Source organism: Opisthocomus hoazin, chromosome Z (assembly GCF_030867145.1).
Source record: "Opisthocomus hoazin isolate bOpiHoa1 chromosome Z, bOpiHoa1.hap1, whole genome shotgun sequence".
In the NCBI taxonomy this organism is placed as follows: domain Eukaryota; kingdom Metazoa; phylum Chordata; class Aves; order Opisthocomiformes; family Opisthocomidae; genus Opisthocomus; species Opisthocomus hoazin.
Genome location: NC_134454.1, coordinates 35,824,259 through 35,844,856, shown reverse-complemented (window position 1 = coordinate 35,844,856; position 20,598 = coordinate 35,824,259). Strand labels below are relative to the sequence as shown.

Below are 20,598 nucleotides of genomic sequence, written 5' to 3'. Positions count from 1 at the left end.
CCCAGGATGCGGTTGGCCTTCTGGGCTGCGAGCGCACATTGGTGGCTCATGTCAAGCTTTTCATCCACCAGTACTCCCAAGTCCTTCTCGGAAGGGCTTCTCTCAGTCCCTGCATCTCCCAGCCTGTATTGATACTGGGAGTTGCCCTGACCCAGATGGAGGACCTTGCCCTTGGCCTTTTTGAACCTCATGAGGTTCACACAGGCCCACTTCTTGAGCTTCTCCAGGTCCCTCTGGATGGTATCCAGTCCCTCGGGTGCATCTGCCACACCACCCAGCATGGTGTCTTCTGAAAATTTTCTGAGGGTGCACTTGATTCTGCTGTCTGTGTCACTGGTGAAGATGTTAAACAGTACAAGTCCCAGTATGGACCCCTGAGGGACACCACTTGTCACCGGTGTCCATCTGGACATCGAGACGTTGACCGGTACCCTCTGGCTGCAACCATCCAACCAATACCCATCCACCAAACAGTCCACTCATCAAATCCATATCTCTCCAATTTAGAGAGAAGGATGTTGGTGAGGACCACGTCAAAGGCCTTACAGAAGGCCAGACAGATGACATCCATAGCTCTTCCCTTGTCCACTGATGTAGTCATGCCATCATAGCAGCCACACTGGGTTGGTCAGGCAGGACTTGCCCTTGGTGAAGCCATGCTGGCTGTCTCAAATCACCTCCCTGTCCTCCGTGTGCCTTAGCAGAGCTTCTAGGAGGATCTGTTCCATGACCTTCCCAGGCACAGAGAGGGGCTGACAGGTCAGTAGTTCCCAGGGTCGTCCTTCCTGCCGTTTTCAAAAATGGGCACAACGTTTCCCTTCTTCCAGTTGCCAGGGACTTTACCTGACTGCCATGACTTTTCAAATATAACAGAGACTGGCTTGGCATCTACACCAGCCAGTTCCCTCAGGACTCTGGGATGCATCCCATCAGGTCCCACAGACTTCTGTATGTTCATGTTCCTCACCCTTGAGGTGCCTTCACTTGAGAGGTGTGGGAAGAGAGGTTGCCAGTGAAGACTGAGGCAAAAATGTTGTTGAGTACCTCAGCTGCCATCTTGTCTGTTGTTGCCAGTTTGCCAGTTGTATTCATCGGGGGGGTACGCTTTCTCTGACCTTCCTCTTCTGGCTGACATACCTGTAGAAACCCTTCTTATTATTCTTTGCATTGCTTGCTACGTTCAGCTCCAGCTGCACTTTGGCCTTCCTGACCCCATCCCTGTACAACTGGGCAGTGTCGCTACACTCTTCTCCAGATACCTGTCCCGGCTTCCACTGCCTCTGCATTTGCTTCTTGCCACATAGTTTGACCAGTAGGTCTCAACTCAGCCATGTCTGTCTCCTGCCTGTCTTTCCTGATTTCTTACACTTAGGGACTGAGAGCCCTTGCCCTCTGTGAAAAGCATCCTTAAAGACCTGCCAGCTCTGTTCTGCTTCCTTGTCCCTGAGGGCAGTTTCCCAGGGGGTCCTATTGACTAACTCTTTGAAGAGCTGGAATTTTTGCCAGTACACTTCCCTGACCAGTTACACACAGCCTCTGGTACAAGACAGGTGGTGGGTGTCAGGAGGATGGGGCCAGGCTCTTTTCAGTGGTGCCCAGCGACAGGACAAGGGGCAACGGGCACAAACTGAAGCACAGGAAGTTCCATCTGAACGTGAGGAAGAACTTCTTCACTCTGAGGGTGACGGAGCACTGGAACAGGCTGCCCAGGGAGGTTGTGGAGTCTCCTTCTCTGGAGATACTCAGAACCTGCCTGGACAAGGTCCTGTGCAGCCTGCTGTAGGTGACCCTGCTTCGGCAGGGGGGTTGGACTAGGTGACCCACAGAGGTCCCTTCCAACCCCAAACATTCTGTGATTCTGAGGTCTTTTACCAATGTGTGTGTGTGTTCAGTGGCTCTCTTTAGGCATACAGCTATTGTAAAGCTGTTCAAAATTCAGGTACTTCTGTGCTCACAAGTGCAATTCACAATATGAATTTATCTAATAATTTAGTTTTCCTACAAGGTTGTTGCTTATAGTTACTTTAAATTCTGTTACTCATCACAAATTGGTAGAATGACTTAGTACTTGTTCAGGTATTATCCAAAATTAAATAAATACTCTTTGGCCCAACTTTAAAGTAGGTATAATTTTCTTTTGTTTTTCCCCCCTTCGTTGTCTGCTGTAGTAAAACAGTCCCCATTCAGGCAGGACTTGTCACTGCTGCCAACTAGCCAGCAGTATTTTTGTCTTCTTAAAGAAAAAATTTGGAAAAAAAAAGAAGCAGCCAAGCATTTCCTGCCCTCAGTCCAGATTTTCTGCCTCAACAAGATATAGCGATAATATCCAACAGGATTTCTGTTACGTTGTACAAATGACAAGAATGTAACAGATGGATCTGATCACTAACTGAACAAGAAACCAGTGGTAGATAAATAAATGCCATCTTTTGCATGTCCTCCATTTCCTGCAAGAAATTAGGGGGGAAATGAGAACTCTAGGACTTAACATTGCTGAAAAATAGGATTCTCAACTTTGATGCTCAAGTAAAGCATCATGAGATACACTGCAGTGCCAGAGTTTCTGAGTAAATAGTTTCTGGCATGCATGTTTTTAATGACTATTTTTATCACACCAGCTACTTTGCTTGCACTGAACCTAAGCCACACACTGCTGAGAACAGGAGAACAGAAGGACTTTCCTACTGACAGTTTTTCTGTGTGTCATTGACTCATGAGAGGTTTTGGAGTGGTTCTTTTTGGTGCTCTGGATTAACTGCTCTGCTGTCTAATACTTTGACACAATTATCTCTCTTTTGTGGGTACATAAGTACAGGTGTCTCGCTGGTGAGGAGTACACCACATAAGTAAGTCCTGTTTTGAAGTTCAGCTAATGAATGTAAATTATAGCCTGTTGAATAAAAAGGGCTTCTCCAAATTAATCCACCTTTCACAGTTTGCAATAAACAGCACCACATTTGTACTTCAAAGACATCATTAATACAAGATAAAAAGAGTTATAATTAACAGTTTAGAATAAAGCGAGAGCAGAAAAACTCTTGAAGAGGCTTATTCCTCCAAATCTCTTCAATTTTGCAAGATATTGAAAGAGCAGAAACTAACTGCAAAATAGCATCCGATACTTTTGCACTTTTTTTTTTACATTGAACTGCTATGAGATTGCTATAATGCAGAACACGTGACACACAAAGAATCTTTTCCATAATTATTGAACTAATTTTGAGCTGCTGATGAGTTAATGTGAATCTTACCTGCTCAATAGGTTGTTGTTCTGTGCTATGTCAGTATGTGTGGGAAATAGCTGGCTTGGTTACAGCGACAAGGAGAAAAAACAGATTAGAAAAATGGAATTGTGGTTGCAAAACCACAAAAAATTATAAAGGCATTCCAGGTCAGGTGTGATATAAAAAAAGTATTTGTAACTACTTGTTTTATAATGTATACATAAGTGTTTCTTCTACTCTACTCAAATGTGAGCTTCCTGCATATGGACTTGTCCCTATGTTTAAATTCTGAGCTGAATCAGAGCCAGAATTTCTCCTTAGTAACCACAACGTGATACCTTACTCTGTCTGTTCTAGTAACTTGTAGTCAATATGAATCAGAGTTGCAGTTCATGCCCCATCATGGAAAAGCTCTGGAGAATATGCTGTAGGTAGAATTAGAAAGTGGCAAAACCATTAAGAATTTAATCAAATAGGCTTTTCCATGTATAATTTGTATGGGTCCGTTTACACTAGTGCCTATACCAGTCAGCAAAAGGACTCCTTGCTAATTGTTTGTGCTCTGTGTGGAAGGCACATGACCAGCGAGCAGAGACTGGAAAAAGCTTTTTCACCAGCATTGCAAAAAGTATGGTGGGAACACCTCCGCCATGGTTCCTGTAATGCTTTTGGAAATGTGGTTGTCCTGTTTGCACTAGCATCTCAGCTGTTCTTACTACTATGGAGAGAACTACTGCTGCTCATCCTCTTTGACAAAGTAACATCTTCCCAGCTGTCCTGATTTCAGCAGAGACAGCGTTAATTTTCCTCCCAGTAGCTGCTGTGTTTTGGATTCAGTATGAGAGGACTGTTGATAACACTGACGTTTGCAGTTGTTGCTGTGAAGTCAAGGACTTTTTCCGGTTTCCGATATTCAGCTAGTGAGCAGGTGTGCAGGAGCTGGGAGGGAGCACGGCCAGGCAGGCAGCCAGGCTGGCCAGTGGAAATATCCCATACCATAGACGTCAAGCTCAGCTTGTGAATGGGGCTTGGCCGAGGGGCAGGGAACTCTTCTCCTTGCCATGAGTTTGAATCTGCTATCGTCTGGGAGTTTTGTCTTTTTCTGTAATTTTGTGAAATTTGCAAAATCTATGAGTTCAGGTTTCTGTGTTCACTGCTTGGGGAGTGGCTGCAAATTGGTCTTTGGGTAGTGAGAGAATTGTATTGTATATAGTTTGTTTTGCATATTCGTTATGATCATTATTATTAGTAGTATTAATGTTAGCATTAGTAGTAGTATTTCCTTTGTTACCTTATTGAAGTGTCTTTGTCTCAACTGACGAGTTTTCCCTTTTGTCCATTTCTCCTCCCCATCCCGCTCGGTTGGAAGGGAAGGGGTGAGCAAGCGGCTGCCTGGTGCTTAGATGCTGCTGCTTGGTTAAACCATAATACCAGTTTAGATATAACCTGTTCTTCTCTGAATAACATAGATCAGCTGCCCTTACTAGACTGAAACAAGGAGGCAATCCACTGATGGTGTGTTGTCAATCTTCACAAATGAAAGTCTGCTTAAAAATCCCAACAGCAGCAGAACTTGGGATTTCCTAGAACTCAAAACAACTTGAAATTGTTGGTAACTGTTCAAAAAATATCTATAATTTTCGCTCCCTAACACTTAATGCCTTAATCCAGTAGTATAACTAGCATCAGAAGGCAATTGTGAAGACATTGTTAAGAACAAGTTTCAGGAAAGCTATTCCACCTAACTAAAAATATATATTTTCGTAATTTGAACAGTACTTGTTGGGTGACTCTTAGTTTTATAGAGTGTTGGACTGGGCAGTTATGATTCTTTCTAAACCCACATGAACCAGAAAACTGAGAAACAGCAAGTCCAATTTTTCTAACTGCCGTACGAAAAAATGTAGTGCTGCATGTACTTGACAGTTTTGTAAAAATAATAGGGAAGGGTATCTTTAATGTCCCATTTAAATAGACCTGTTAGTGTATAAAATTATTTATGTAAAATATCTACTATATGCAACAGAATTGTAATTCGTAGTAGAGAACTAACATGTCTCTGGATAGATTTTTTTTTTTTTAAACCAACCACAGAAGGACTTTTATTTTATCGTTGCAGAAGACAAAACCATACAGAAGACAAGAGTACCTGCTTGGAGTACGATGCGTTTAAGCAAGTCAGTCATCCAAGTGCATGTTCTGTGTGTCTATCCAGATCTAACCTTACTGACAGGTGCATTTTGCAGTGTGATTTTCCGATCCTGTTTCCACTTGCAGTCAGTTGATAAAATGCCTTTGCCATCAGTGATAAGGAAATACTTTTGCAGACAGGAGTACTGTCTGTGTCCTGCAAACATCGCCATACAGATTCAGGAATAATCAGCTAGGATTATTATTAGACTATCCTTAGCTTCAGAATAACTACCCTGAAGCCAAACAGATTGTAGGAGAGATTAATTTAGTCCTGTGCATCATAATAATTGAGACTCATTCAAGTGGAAGACATCCTGAAACCTAACAAAGGAAATAGCCATATGATCAATATGCCCATTCGATGACAATTACCAGTCTGCCATTTTTTTCTGTCAGTAAACAGGGACAGACAACTAAAGAAGTAGAGGACATTTTTTTTTAGTAACTTTGGAGAAAACAATTGCTAAATGAAAATTCAAGGCATGGCTCTAGCTAAAAATGCCAGAGAAAAGGAGTTTAACTGTTAGAAATCTGGCTTCAGCCTTCCTATCCTGCTCAGTTAGCTGTCTGAATATAGATTAGTTGTGCAACACAGGATCTTTGGCTGCGTGATCTGTGCTGTTGCATAGTAAACAGCCTCTTTTGTGACCAGCATACAGAGAGCTTTGTCCACATGGTGACTATTTGTCAGCTGTTGACATCTTTGTGAAGAAAACAAAATAACAAAAAAAAAGTTGCAGAAGTCATAGCCATTTGTGCTTGAAGAACAGTATATAAAATGTTCTTTTAAACCTTTTGCTTCTTTATCTGCTTATTCTGTGGTTCTTATTTGAATATCTGAAAGACTGTGAAGTGCCTGCATGGGTACATCACTGAGCATCTCTGTATGGGATTTGGGATTCCCCTTGGGTGTGGCTTGCTTTTCTGTCTCACTGTGAGAGTAGGGAGGAGAGAGGTATGACCCAGTGATGCCTGTGTCAGCGCCAGCAGAGCCTTCTAACCAAGAACCACACATCAGAAGGATTGTTTGTGTATGCCTTCCTGCCCAACACGGTGTATTTATTCACAGGATTGTTACACAGATATTAACTTCCTTAACCATAAGAACATGGTTAAGGCTGGGCAATGCTTGTTTGAAGACATGAGTAAATGGCAGGCTGCATGTGGAAGGTTGCTTTCTCTAAGTCAGTAAGTTGAGGCAAGTGAATTGGGCATGTTGTCCGTTGCTGGTGTCTGCTTGCTGCTGGCCACTTGGTCAGATCTTCCAAGCTGCTGGGTACCTGCGGGCAGGGTATCCCTGCCCGTCACAAGGTAATACATTTCCTCCAACCACTTCTCTGCTGAGACACTTAAACCCTAACCATGTTTAAAACAGTTGTCAAAGGGCTGAAACAAGCTGTTGTCACATTGTCCTTAGGCTTTCCAACTGGCCGTCGGAGGAGGTGAGGAGGGAGAATGGCAAACCCACTTGGTTGCTGTTTGGGGAACGGGCAGTGAGGGTGGGACACAGGCACTGAACAAGGATTCAGACCTTTAAAGCAGCCCAGGTTTTATTGAAGGTGATTATTGCATTTATTAATTTTTTCTGGTGTTTGTCTAGAATATTATTTATACTACTTAGTCCTGTCACTTCACCCACTTTCCCATCAGCTTTTGCCCAAGGCAGACTGTAGACCCCTTGCTTCCATGAAGTACTGGTACAAAGCTGATGTCTGGTTTTTTTATGTCTTATGTTTTGCCTACTCAATATGTGACTCATGCAAGCATAGAAGCACCATTTTCTTAGAAGAACATGATTTTTTATTGGGGAACTCGTTCTTCTAGTAACTCATTCAGACTTTATCAGCATCTCCCTGGATGTAGATTGGTCCTGTTAAAAAACTGCTCGTGCATGCTGTAAGAAATAGATTTTTTCCATTCTTTTACTGCGTTATTTAAAGGTGAACTGAGGACCAGAAATTAGGATAGTTAGATATAGATTTATGTGCTGAATGTATCTGACATGCATGTTAGAGCAGTAGGGAAGAGAGAGGACCAGACATCCATCAGAGATAAAGATTGATTACCCTGTGAAGGCCATGTGTTCCTTTTTTCCTTCTTCTAGGAAATCATGTTGGTACTCCCTGAAAAATATTGAGGAATGCATCCCTCCATGAAGTCACAAATACTGACAGACAAGACAGATTTCTGGTGCTTACAAAGTGGCTTGTTAGCATTAATAAATGTTTCTCTTTAAGTTACTTAGAAGTTATTCCTGTGTTAAATTCTCCTTAGTGCTTGGTCTGTGGTCATATTCACCACACAGATAGGGTCCAGATTTTATTTTCTCTTTTGTATTTTGGCTTTGAAAAACAGCATTTATTTGTGCCTTCATTTTTTGAGTTAATTGTGTAATCCAAAGTTGAGAACAGGAACAAGTCTGACTGCAGTGATACCGAATAATGCTCTGGAATTTCTTGTAATTCATTTTCAAGAGGAAGCGCATCTGGTATCCAAAGTTCTGGTATGGAGAGTTTCTGTTACAGTGTTTTGGGTGTTTAGTCGCCACAGCAAGATTCTGAAAGGTTTAAATATCTTTTAAAATGTTTGTCTGTGCCTGTCTGTGTTGCCGTGTCTGGTTCTGTAACTTGTCTGTCTAGCCTGTATTATTTCATTTAATATCCAACTGGGCTGGGTATCAGAGTACCTTGAGCCAAAGAGTCAGCCTTTCCAGTCTGCCTGCCTGCTCGGAAGAGTCTGTCAACAGCTAGCTGTCATTTCCCATGTTTGGGAACTACCCTTGTGTACTTTTAATTGATAATTATTAGTCAAGAACATACCTCTACACCTTCCCCACATTAAAATGAACAGGAAAGCTTCAGAGAAGCACAAACCCAGGAAAACTCAGGAAACACTGAGGAAGGCTCAGCTTGGCGTTTGTGTTGAAGACAGTGTTCACCTGATGGCGGGACACCACCAGAAGAACTGAAGAGCCAGATCCCCAACGAGGTTTGAGGGGGACTTCTCCGCTGAATTAAGTGGGGTGGGACTGTGTGCTAAGTTCCCTTGTGCCCATCAGAATCGGTGAGAGATTTTCCATTAGGCTCTGCGGAGAGCGGGCAACTAGTTTTTACAGGTCAGTACCTCGGAGGGAGTGTTTGGCAGGTGGGAGCAGTTTGCTCTGTAAAAGGCGCGGCAGTAGGCTCTGCAGCTCACAGCGTGCCTCGTGCTGCTGCCCGGCCAAGGTTGGACCCTGTGGGTATGACCCTTCCTCTCATTCTCACCAGCATTTTGAGTGAAGCTAACTTTTTCTTTGCCAGCTTCATAATTATATCAGGCTCTTTGAGAAACCATTTCCTGTTTGGTTTTCATCCCTATTGTAAATTCCTCTGAGAAAAAAACAACTAGAACTAGGTCACTCTCACAAAGCATGTACCAATTCACTGTTATAAGGACCATGTTGTTTGTTTTTTCTTTTAAAAAGTGCATCTAGTTCATCATCATTGGCTGCAGTCAGTAAAAGCTTGGGCACATACATGCACGAATGCAATGTAACCGTGTCCTTCGTTTACTGATAACAGTATAGGTCAATACAGAAGAAGTTTCTGTGCATCAGAGATGATGGTATTTTGTAAGTTTGAACATGTTTCTGACTTTATAGCTTTGGTGAGCATTTCCAAAACCAAAGCCAAGCAGGTGTTGGAACTGAAGGCCTGCTAAGTAGAAGGAGTGAGAAAACTGCAGAGCCATTTGCAGCAACATTCTCCTGACAGGATGGGGGGAATAGGAATTAGGAGGAATATAGCTGATGTAAGGGACAGTGAATGTAACTGTATAAACAAACAGAAATGCAGGAATGAAGGGAGGGAGAGGCTTGGGGAGAATTTGTATTACTATAAAAAATAAATTCTGGCTCGACAGAAAAGTTAGGAATGGCATGGTAGGTGCACATGACTCTAGAGCAGTGGAACACTCACATCTGCACATAGCTGAAACATTTCAGAAGCTCACATGGCAAACTGGTTTAAAGCCCTCTAGTTTACAGCTTACGCATAGGTTATCTAGGGTCCTGCTCTTTCCTTTGCCTGGACACGCTTATCCATGCCAAACGTCCTTCCTCTGGTGGTATTTTTTCCTTTAAGGTAAGAATGGAGATGCATTTTGCATATTGGATGTGTTGCTTATGATGTTTTATTATTCTGTCGAGACGCAGTTGGCCTTCGACTGCTCCTGAAGGAGGGTGGCCAAGTTCACAAGGACTGATGCTGTCTACATTACCCTCTTTACTGCTTTTCTAACAGGATAAGATGCTACTGTCTGACTGAAAACAGCTGTTCAGCAGCAGCTACAGAAAGAAGTGGTGGTGTTTCACCTTGCAGACCTATCAGCTGTGGTTATTGGTAGTACAGTACGGAGGTGCAGGGACTGAATATGTGTAAATTTAGGGGTCTGCAAAGACTAACACTGCCTCTGAGAAGTATTAGCACCTAGTTAATCTTGAGATAAGGGAAATAAAAGAATTATTTAAAATCTGGGAAGAAAACACAGACTTTGGCAAGAGTACTCCCTTCCTGAGCGTGTTTTAGCTCCTTTCTGCAGCAGCACCTGGCATCCTCTGCTGGGAAAACCAGCGCTGGAAACGGCGTTGGGCCCTGTTAGTGAAACTCCTCCATGGTGTCAAACCACATCAGGGCTTGCGGCCCCTGCCCTGCTCTGCCTTCCCTGGGAAGAGCTTCTTGAGGGCTTTGGATCAAGCTGAGTGCTGCTGGATTTTACTAGCTTCCAGATGTCTGCTTTGCTTGGAGCTAGTTAGCAAGGTGTTGATGTAGTGGCAAATTATATGCTGTTCTTCAGTATTTCCTAGCATAGTTGCTTTTTCTGATCTCTCGAAGAAAGAAGAGGGAGAGGCATTTTGTATCTGCTTATGTATAAAACAGTAGGAAGCTGTCCGACAGTGTGCTGAACTATATTAAGTTCTGCATTTGGTGTTTGTTGCTGTGAAGGAATAAGCCTGATTGCAGCTGTTTTGAAAGAAAAACAAAACAACTCAGAAAAACTCTACAAAACTTCTAAGGAGAAAAAGGGACAGAGTCTTCCATGAACATTCACCTTTGTCACCTTTAACCAATTAGAGAAGAAGCAATTACTAGTTCAGGTTACTGTATGGATCCATGTGGAGATCACACATTACTGTCTAAATTACTGTACTAATTACCATTGTCTTTATAACAGCTGCAAATTAAAATATTCCATTCTATTACACGCATGACATCAAAATAACAAGTGAGGCAAGATAGTTTGTGAATCTACAAGATATGAAAACTAATTAAAGCTCTGGAAAGGAAAAAAAGTCCTACAATTCTGTGTAGGATTCTAGGTGGAGAAATTACCTGTTAAGCACAGAGTAAGATACAGTTACAAGACTGTCATGAAGCCCTTTACGTGAGATATTAATCATTTTATAAATTATAACATTATTCAAGCAAGCTAAGACACTTCTGGTAACTTGGTAAATCTAAATACATCTTCCAAGGGAAATGCTGTATGGTCTGGAAAGACTATGCAAGAGGAGCTAAAGTGACAACCTGCACAACTATGGCGACCCGTAGAGGCGGCAGCCCTGCAGCCTAGACAGCAAACGGCACGCATTAGTACTGTGTATGTGGATAGCTGTTGGACAGACCATCTGATACATCTCTCCAGAAAATCTGCTGACAAATATGACAGGTTGGATAGAATGGGGCAGCCAGTTACCTGAGAGTTTGTATCAGAGTGCCTGTAAATCAGATGAAATAAAATCCTATATGGATCCCAAACCTCAGTTCCTAATGGAGTCTGTAAATTGTCCAAGATCCCATCCTAGGGACAAATGCCACAGCTCTGGACAAGTCCTGAAGAAGATTTGTGTCCATGTGCCTTTTGTGTCCATATGGAGGCAGAAAGAACAAAGCAAAGAATGTTGGCCGCAGGTTCAATGAATGACTGGAATCCTTTTTCTTATGTTAAAAGGTTTCCTGCTCTTGCAGGTGATGTATTTCTTTTTTTGTGGGATGCAGTACCATTTGCGTGACATGGCTAGGGAATTAATAGGGTATTAAAGCTGTCAAAAATCACAAAATACTGCATGCTAATTGCCAGTTATGTTCATTGTCCTTGAAAGTGACAGAGAGGCTCAGAACCATAGTGGCATTTAAAACCACATTATTTTGCAGAGATGCAGAAATGTTAACTGGGAAGAGGTGTGTGTGCACTTTACAACCAATGCCATTTGCTTTTTAATCTCTCCTTCTTGTTTGACAGAAAGAGATGACAACCAGGATGTGTCACTGAAAAGCTAGCCGGTGAAGAAAAGCGAAGTCCAGTTTCCTTCTTACTGCAGAGTTTGAGAATGTGACAGCCCTCATGGACTGAGCCTGCTTGTTAATCCATGAAAGCAGGAAAGTTGGGAACCACAATTACTTTCACAGTTGCTTCCCACCACGGTCAGTGTTCTTAACCCTGAATGTGCTGCTAGGAACCTTACCTGAGTGACCTGGATTACTGAGAAAAGGAAGAATCAACTGCATATTAGTTTAACTTCTTCATTAGGGATAAGAGCCTCTTCAGCCATGAACAATGACAGGCTGTGCTCCTGCTGCTAAAGCTTTACTGAAACTCAGATCCCTGGGCTGACCTCCAGATGAGTTGTTTTGAAATGAAACTGCATTGTTAGCTGCAATGTTGTTTTCTTTTTCTTTTGTTTCTTGGTATGCGCTTTGTTTCCTAAGTGCAACAGAATATTTAGACGGTCTGGAATCACAGAAGACTTTTAGCCTTTAATGCCCCCCACCCCTCACCAGGCCACCAAAGGCTTGGTCACCGTTCCCAAATGCCAGCGACCCTTGTGTTTCCAGGAACACAGCTGTGTCCTTCAGCTGATCAGGGAGTTTGTGCTTCATTGTGACTCATAATTGGGTGACAGTGGGACAGTTTCTGATCTCAGTTATGTGAGTAAGAATCCAGATATAGCTCTGCAGTGTTGAAGTCTTTTCTTTGAATTCATACTGTGACTCACAGCAAATCTGCTCAGTATCTCTACATTACATAAAAAAGCAGCTATAGTCATCATTTTCCTGAAGTCCCCTATGAAATACACCACTCTGTCATGTAATTTGATATCCTCTCATCCTCTTAGAAAAAGGATCCCTCTCATTCACCTTAAAATTTCATCTTTTCAGGGAAAATGAAATTTAGTTTTAGTTACTGTGAGGAAGATACAGTAAAGATGAGTAGAATAAAGGTTAGAGCAGGAGGGACTAAGTGAAGGTCTGTATTGCATCTAAATAGTGTCCAGCAGTGTGGCTTGCTTTCCGCCCTGGACTAACACAAAATTTTTTTCCAGAACTCAAACCAAATTAATTAACACATGTATGGACAGCCTGGAAGGATCCATTGCAGTAAATCAAGTCTTCTATGCCAAATATACCCTGAGAAGAGTCTTTCTTCTAAAAAAAAAAAAAAAAAAAGAGCAATACTTAACAGAGAGATCACAAGAGAGATACAGCTGAATAAATGGGAATCAAGTGGAACACAGCTATATATTCTGTGCCTTCTAATGAATTTTGCACATTTGTGTGAAATATTACTCCTTCCTGAGTAAGTGCTGAACCGTGTTGCTGCCTTCCCCTTGGGTGAGTTAGGTGTGTTTACATCTTCTGGGACAGTATCAGAAGTAAATCTCATGGAGTATCCAGTGATTGGAACAATTAAAATTGAGGGGCAGCAGACGCAAAAGAAGAACAGCAAACCTTTTCTAGCTCATATTGTGGTACATTCTGATTTGCTTGCCTGCTTCCTTAAAACAGGGCTCGTAAATGTTAGTGATCACCTCCTGGGACAAAGAAAGGGCTTTTGTCTGTGAACATTCTGTGTAGCTACATGGAGGCTTTTCTGCATCTTTAGAATTATGCAAACAGCATTATCCTTTGCTTTCAAGGGGATGGACTGACTTGTTCCTACCTCCTTCGGTGGTCTTTGCAATCAGGTTCATTCATTGGGGATTGGAATGTGCACACAGATAATTTCTGGCCTGCTGGTGCTTTTGCAGGATATAACTAGCTTCTGGAATTCCTTGCCACAGCTGCTGCTCAGCTTAGTTGCCTCATTTTAAAGAAGATGAGAAATGTATCTTTTGAAGAAGGTACATGGTACGTGTGGATGACAACTGCCTGGAATTACAATGTCAGATGCTTACAGAAGGCTTTCTTGTACTCCTCCGAAGTGCCTGGGCTGTTGCACTGTTGTAGATGGAACTGCAGCGATGCAGTGCTCTTGAATTTGACTGTGGTCAGTTGCCATCTGGTGTTCTTATTATGGCTGGGCAGTACTGCCGTGCTATATTTTAAAGATTAACATGAAGATGCAAATGTGTGGAATTTTGTGCATAAAGATCAAAGCCGCTACACAAATTGAAAAATGTGGTATTTTATATATAAAATAATTTATTCTTTGTTTTATTAAGCTTCTTACCATATATTGTTTTGAGTCTATTCACTGTAGCTCAGTCTGAAGATCAAGCAGAATTTGTTCCCAGTAACTTTGAATTATTTCTGAATAGCTCTTTTGTGAATGCCTTAATTTTGTGAATGCAAAACTTATCTGTTGTGGTATTTTCCTTTTTCTAAAACTGTTTTTCACAAACTCTGGCGTTTCCTTTTCTACTACAGCACACTGTATGAGGCAAAGGAGGGAAATGCAGGGTTGAACCCTAGAGGATTTGTGTTTGACCTGGCCAAAATTCCTTTAATGGGGTAAGCTCATTACAACCCAGGAGCTGAACCAGCCACAAAGAAGTGCAAAATGTATTTGTTTTGGTTCCTTACTCTACTGGGGAGAATGCAGAGTCTGCTAGGTGATGAAATAAAATTCCTCAGAATGGCAGGGCTGCGCCTTCAGGTGAATGTCCCCCAACAGGTACTCTTGGTTCCACTGCAGCGATACTCAGCCGCGGCCTGGCCATCTCCTGCCATGGTCCATTTTTTCTTTTGCTGTGCCTGGTATTTGATATCCCAATAAGAATAATGTCTGGAACATGGCATCACTACATAAAAGTATCATATTACCCCTTCCCATAGAGGAGAGAGGGGCAGCGTCCTGTTGGATCTCATACTCAAGGATTCCGGCTCCTTTGGTAATTTGCTGGGGGCTACATCTGGACAGAATCGTTTTGGTTGTTAATTACAAGTCCTGATTTATGTAATTCCTCAGGATATGTAATGAGAACTGAGTTTAAACATGATTGTATGCAGAGGCGCCCATTTCACCTACTGAGAAAAACTTCCTACCTGATCTTAATTATGTCTGTGCCTGATCATTCCAGCATTTCATATGCTTCTGGGATTGGGGGGATGGGAGGGGTGGTTGTTTTGTGTTTTTTGGTTGGGTTTTTTTTAATCACCTTTCTAGTCTTTCAATCACGTCTTGTTTTTCTTGCCTAAAAAACAAATTTTTTTTTAGTCTGGTTCTTAAGAAACGCTGCTAGTGTTAAGCTTCAAGGCACTGTACGAGGGATCATTTCAGCTGACTGAGACCAGTCAGCTTTATTTCAGAGTGTGAAAGGTTCCTGTGATACCAAAATTGCCTCCAGTAATTAAAGACTTAATAGCTTTCATCGATTGTCTCTGTAGTAAGGGATTTTGTAATGAACTTTGTGTGAACACAGCCTAGTGTCACTGTAGTGACAAATGTAACATGAAACAAATCTCAGCGTAAACTCCCTCAGGTTTTATGAAGGATGGAGTCCCAGGGTCTGTCAAAGGGGGGATTTTTTACTGGCACACAGCAGTGAAATTGATGATTTCCATCAGATTTGAGAGAGGTTGGATACTTATGAAAACCTCAGTTTTCTCCAAGAACTTGCTTGCCATTATTTGACATGCCTGAAGTGCTTTAGAAAGGGGATAACACTGCGGGACCCAGTGTAGACAAGTGGTCAGTGTTCAGACATTTTTTCCTATATATTGGAAGAAATTAAAGACCTTTATAATGATTCTGGAGACTGTTCCAAGTGCAAAGCAAGCCAAATCATTAAGAAGAACCTGGTCGTGGTATACATTTAAATGTAAAATTATCAAACTTTATTTTTCATGTATTTCATGCTAAATAGAGAGTCAATGTTTTTCAAGGTTTAACCAGATAAGTTGGAGCTATTAAAGTAGTTGTTTCTTTTCTGTTTTAATAAGTTTTTCCTGTTTTAGAGACAGATATAATATAATAAAGAGTTATAATAATATTCTTCCAGGGGAAAAAAAAATTACTTGTCCAGTCTGATACATTCATGTGCCTGTATGTGCGTGTGTGCGTGTATATATATATATATAAAACTATATATATATTTGGATGGGGATAGGAATGTGGAAGTATTGGTGTGTGCATATGTACACTCCCTGCTCTTCCTCACAGAACAATTTTTTTTTTTTTTGGTAATTTTTAAGGGGGATGCATCTTTCTCAGAAGTGGTTGATTCCTTTTCCTCCTCCATGCATCAGCGCTATTTGATATGTTAGTTTTTTTAAATGATGTCAGAAGTGTCTTAGGCTCTTTTAGTTTTGTGTGTTATTAAATAGTGGTTCAACTGTATGGAAGGAGACCGACACTAACTGTTGTAGTCACTAAAAGAAATGGAAATATAACTTTTCAACCCAATCCTAGTGAATAAAGCAACGAAATCCAAATATGAATAAAAGAAACATAACCTTGCAGAAGTGTTGTGAAATTGTTTGGGATTTAACTCTTCAGCAAGAAAAATGTGTGTCGTGGTCATACTGTGGGGTAGAATTTCCTGTCAGGCTCACAGGACTTGGAGGTGACTGAGATCCATCACTGCCATGTGCCAACTTCCTCACAGCCCTCCTGGAACCGATGCGACACCAAGAAAAATCAACCAAACGTCATGCTAATGAACGTTGGCCAGCCTCTTGCCAACTCCAGCAGGGTTGGACTAGCCATGCCAGTAGCCTTTCTTTAGCTAAACTGACCTGCTAGTTCTTGCATCACAGTTCTTCTGTCTTGGGTTACTCATGGGTTTCATCGTGTTCTTCAGCTGGTTCCTGGTGGGACATGCCAAGACAGGAGGGACATTTGCGTAGCACCAAGCCAGCTCAAGGCAAAGTTTCATCTTAGAACTAAAGAGCCTTGGTTAGAATTTGGCTGCCACAGAAGGAAATGGAGGTCTAGTAGGTCAATAGAAACTATCCCCATCATATGGACTTGCAGCTCATTAGACTGTTCTCTTTGTCCTTTGGCCTGATTCCTAGAACATATATACACCATATATATACATATATATATATATATATGTGCACTTTTATATATAAAGCTACTGTATACTGAATATGAGGTCAGTCACGGAGCCTGAGGGGAGGAGGAGCATAGGGGTTAGGAATGGCTGCCAGCGATGTAGAGGCAGCACCCGGGAGAAGCAGAGCCAATGCTGGACATTGGGTGTCTCTCTCAGGCAGTGGGAGGAGCTGAAGAAGAGAGATGCTGGGACTAACGGAGTAACTGGAAAACGGCTGCTGAGGGAAGCTGAGCAACTTGGCAGCGCTGAGAGAAGCCCAATGGCAAGGGTAGCAGGAAGGTTCTCAGCGCAGCATGTGCATATCGATAGACGAGAGCGCTGTGCCAACACTCGGCGGGCCCTCAGTAGGCTGGGAAAAAATGCCAACAGGAACCTCATGAGGTTTAATGAAGAGAAATGGGGAGGAACAGGCATCAGTACAAGCAGGTGACCACCCAGTTGGAAAGCAGCTGGGTAGCAAAGGACCTGAGGGTCCTGGTGGACACCAAGCTGACCATGACCCAGCAATCTGCCCTCATGGCAAACAAGGCCAACAAGCCTGCTGGCCTGCATTAGGAGGGGTGTCAAGGGCTGATCCCTCCCCAGTGCTCAGACCTGGTGAGACATACCTGGAGTGCTGGGTCCAGTCCTGGGCTGACCAGTACAAGAGACAGAACAGACTGGAGCAAGTGCAGAAAAGAGCCACGAGGATGATAAAAGGACGGGAGCATCTCTCACACAAGGCAAGGCTGAAAGAGACGGGACTGCTTAGCCTGGAAAAGGCCCATGGGGGATGTTATCCATATGCACACGATTTGGTGAAGTGAGTGAAGAAGACAGCCAGACATTTCTCAGTGGGATCAAATGACAGAAGCAACAGACACAAACTGAAGTGCAGTGAACTCCTATTAAACATAAGAAAAACCTTTGTGAGGGTAGTCAAACACTGGAGCAGGTTGCCCATAAAGGTTGTAGTGTCTCCAACTTTGGAGGTATTAGAAAAACCAACTGGACACAACCCTGTGTAACGTATTCAGTGTGACCCGACTCTTGAGTATGGGGTTGGACTAGCAACCTCCAGCAGTGCCTCCAGCCCAGTGGTGTTGTGAGCCTGCGATTACACCAGTGTGTAGGCTCTTCAGTCTGCTGGTGTCATTTCCCTGTCCAGGCCAGAAGAGACCTGTGCTGTCAGGGGAAGGAGCTGCAGCAAGCTCTTCCCTCTCCAGCTTTGCTGCATGCCTCTCTGTTTTTCCCCAGCCTGATGCCGTCAAGCAGTGAAAGGTGCATGCAGGTGGAGCGCACCTCCTGGGTCAGCCAAGGAGCAAAGCAGCAGGGGACAAGTGAGACTGGCTACAAAGTCCCACACACCCTGCTACGCTGGAGAAGTTGTCTCGGCTGCATCATTGCCACTGGAGCTGGGATGATGATTGCCTGCTGCTGCACAATATGATGGCAAAGCAGGGTTCTGCCTCCCTTTTCTACGCCACACTGCTCTTCACAGACCTCAGAGCCAGCATAAAATAGAAGTGAGGCAAACCCAGCAGGCGACACAGTGAAAACCAAACAGCTCTGCCTGATCAAAAAAGTAGTTCTAACATACAGCGGATGGACCTCGTGGTTTGAGCCCTTGGACTGTATTTAGTATGTCAGAGCAATTAGAGCAGTTCAAGTAAATGACGGGTCAGCTGAAGGTGTCACACACCTGGTGCATGCATTTTGGTAAGCAGAGCCAGTCTAGTAGCAGTTACTCACAACCCTAAAAGCCATACTGTAGGTAATTACTAACCATTCACTAATAAATATGGCACAAGGGGTAGCAGTAGTTGGGAGGGGAGTTGGCATCGCATTGCATAAACAGTAAATCAAGCCCCTCTCCTGCTGTAACCCAAATTATATTACAGTCTGGCCGTTGAACAGAAAAAAACCCCACAACAACAACAGCACAAAACCAAAAATAGAAAACCATTCTAAAATTCTACATTTATACTGTATCTGCAGGAGTTATGTCACAGAATCCTCCTGGAGCACTGCAGAATCTTGTCAGGCTAGTCACCTCTGCAAATCAGGACATTTTTTTTTTGTAGGGCAGTGTTAAGCACCTGTCGTGCTACTTTCTGCCTTAAAAGGGACAACGCCTATCAGCTGGCAGTACTCGTAGGTGTCATTGCTGTTCACAGCAAGAGGCTGACTTCTAAGAAGTGGCTTCGCTCCCGCCAATAGAGGGACAGTTTGCTGAACACCCCTACCCCCGTGCAGATGGAGCAACAAGACAGCAAAGTGGCTGTGAACCCACTGAGCTCATCTGCATCCTTTGTTGCTGGTAGCCTCCCGCCCAGTAGTGCTCTCACTGTAGACAAATCGTCAATTTGTTTTCTACCCATGGCATCCATATTCATGAGGTAAAAGAGAGTGAGTGGATGCAGTGACAGGAGCAGGATTCAGGCCCAGGTTTGGAAGACTTGCTCAGTCTGCAGATAGGTCTCAAGTCAGCTGTGAGTGATTATCAAAGCTTTGTGCTGGCATGCTGTGCTGAAGTGCATGTCGCTCAGAGTGCCTGAGCCCTTTAGGCTCTCCTGGGCTCAAGCTGTAAAAATCATCAGATGTTTCCCTAAATTGTTCTGTTCTGTGCACTCCTTTACACTATGTTAACAGAAAAAAGAAAACCAAACCAAACCACTGCCTGTTTTGACTTTCTGAGAGTTTCTCTCTGCAAGTAGTCGGAGAAATGGGCTCACAGTGAGGTCTGGTAACTCCCACACTGACCAGTGGTCTCAGTGACACACATATGTAAGACCTGCATAGTTAAGCGCAAGAATTGTCTCCCGCCCTCCCAGTTGTCATCACAATAACCATATTAATACAATGCCAAATTCATCAGCCTACTTGCTTGCTTAATTTTTAAGTAGCTGTGACACAATCGAGAGTGAGGAGAGAAACGGCATATACTAGCTGACAAACTCTTCAGGGATAAAAAGCCCCAAATCCTAATCATCTAATACATTGCATTTACCCTTCTCAAACTGAGTGGTATACAATAAATTTATGAGCTGGTGCATGTAGCGTGAGAAGCAGAGCTGGTTTCCTTAGTAAGCAGGTTTTGCTGACAGGACATTGTTCATTAAGTGTTCCTGTGCTAGATTTTCCTAGCAGAAAAAAAGTCAGTACAAGAAATTACACAAACACTGTATTCTTTTGTTTAGTGGTGGTGTTTGGAGCCCATCAATCAGCCAGCCTGCTGGTGATGTAGCTCTAAGCTGATCATCCATGGCAGTGAAATCAGAGTTGCCTGGCCTATGTTTCTAGCTCTGAGTTACTTGGACATGACACACAATTATAAAAACGGGACGGAGCTTAGGTTAAAGGGAGGGGCTGAGCTGACTTTAAAGCTCAGCTTGGAAGTGGCACTTCAGTGATCCTGAGATTTGTGATGTGGCTCACCCTCAAAATGTCTGTTCCAAATAACACATGGAAAATGGATTTTTATTGATAGATGAGTGCCTGAATGCCTGTCAGGGTTCCCATCTCAGGCAACCCAAATGCTCCTGCAGATGAGGCAAAGCTGCTGCCTTAGTCTGACACAGCATTGTGTTGCTGTTAGCAAACAGTTCACAAGCTGATTTCATTGGATGGACCTACATGAATCATTCTTTATGCCAGCCCATTGGAAAAAACAATTCCAAAATACAAAATACAAAGTACAGAAGAGAAGAAACATATCTTAGCAAAGGGGAAAAAAAACCACAACCCAACAAAACAGCCTGATAGGTTTACCCTGCAGGCCTGGAGAGCTATGTCGAAGGTCACCCTGTGCTGCTGTTTATGGCACTACCGCTTCAGGTGTCCGCAGTCTGTTACCTCTGATTTGCAGGCACTTGCATTTCCACA

General features: G+C 43.0%; 1 protein-coding gene across 1 annotated transcript in view; it reads left to right on the top strand.

Annotated features, from left to right (window-relative positions):
• MOB3B (MOB kinase activator 3B) overlaps positions 1 to 16,138 on the top strand; it is a 104,282-nt gene extending 88,144 nt beyond the window's left edge. The window contains exon 6 of the mRNA XM_075411034.1: positions 11,697 to 16,138. Within this exon, the coding sequence (XP_075267149.1) occupies positions 11,697 to 11,726 (30 nt within the window). The 3' untranslated portion in view covers positions 11,727 to 16,138. The remainder of the gene's footprint in view (positions 1 to 11,696) is intronic.
• The last annotated feature ends 4,460 nt before the right edge of the window (positions 16,139 to 20,598 follow it).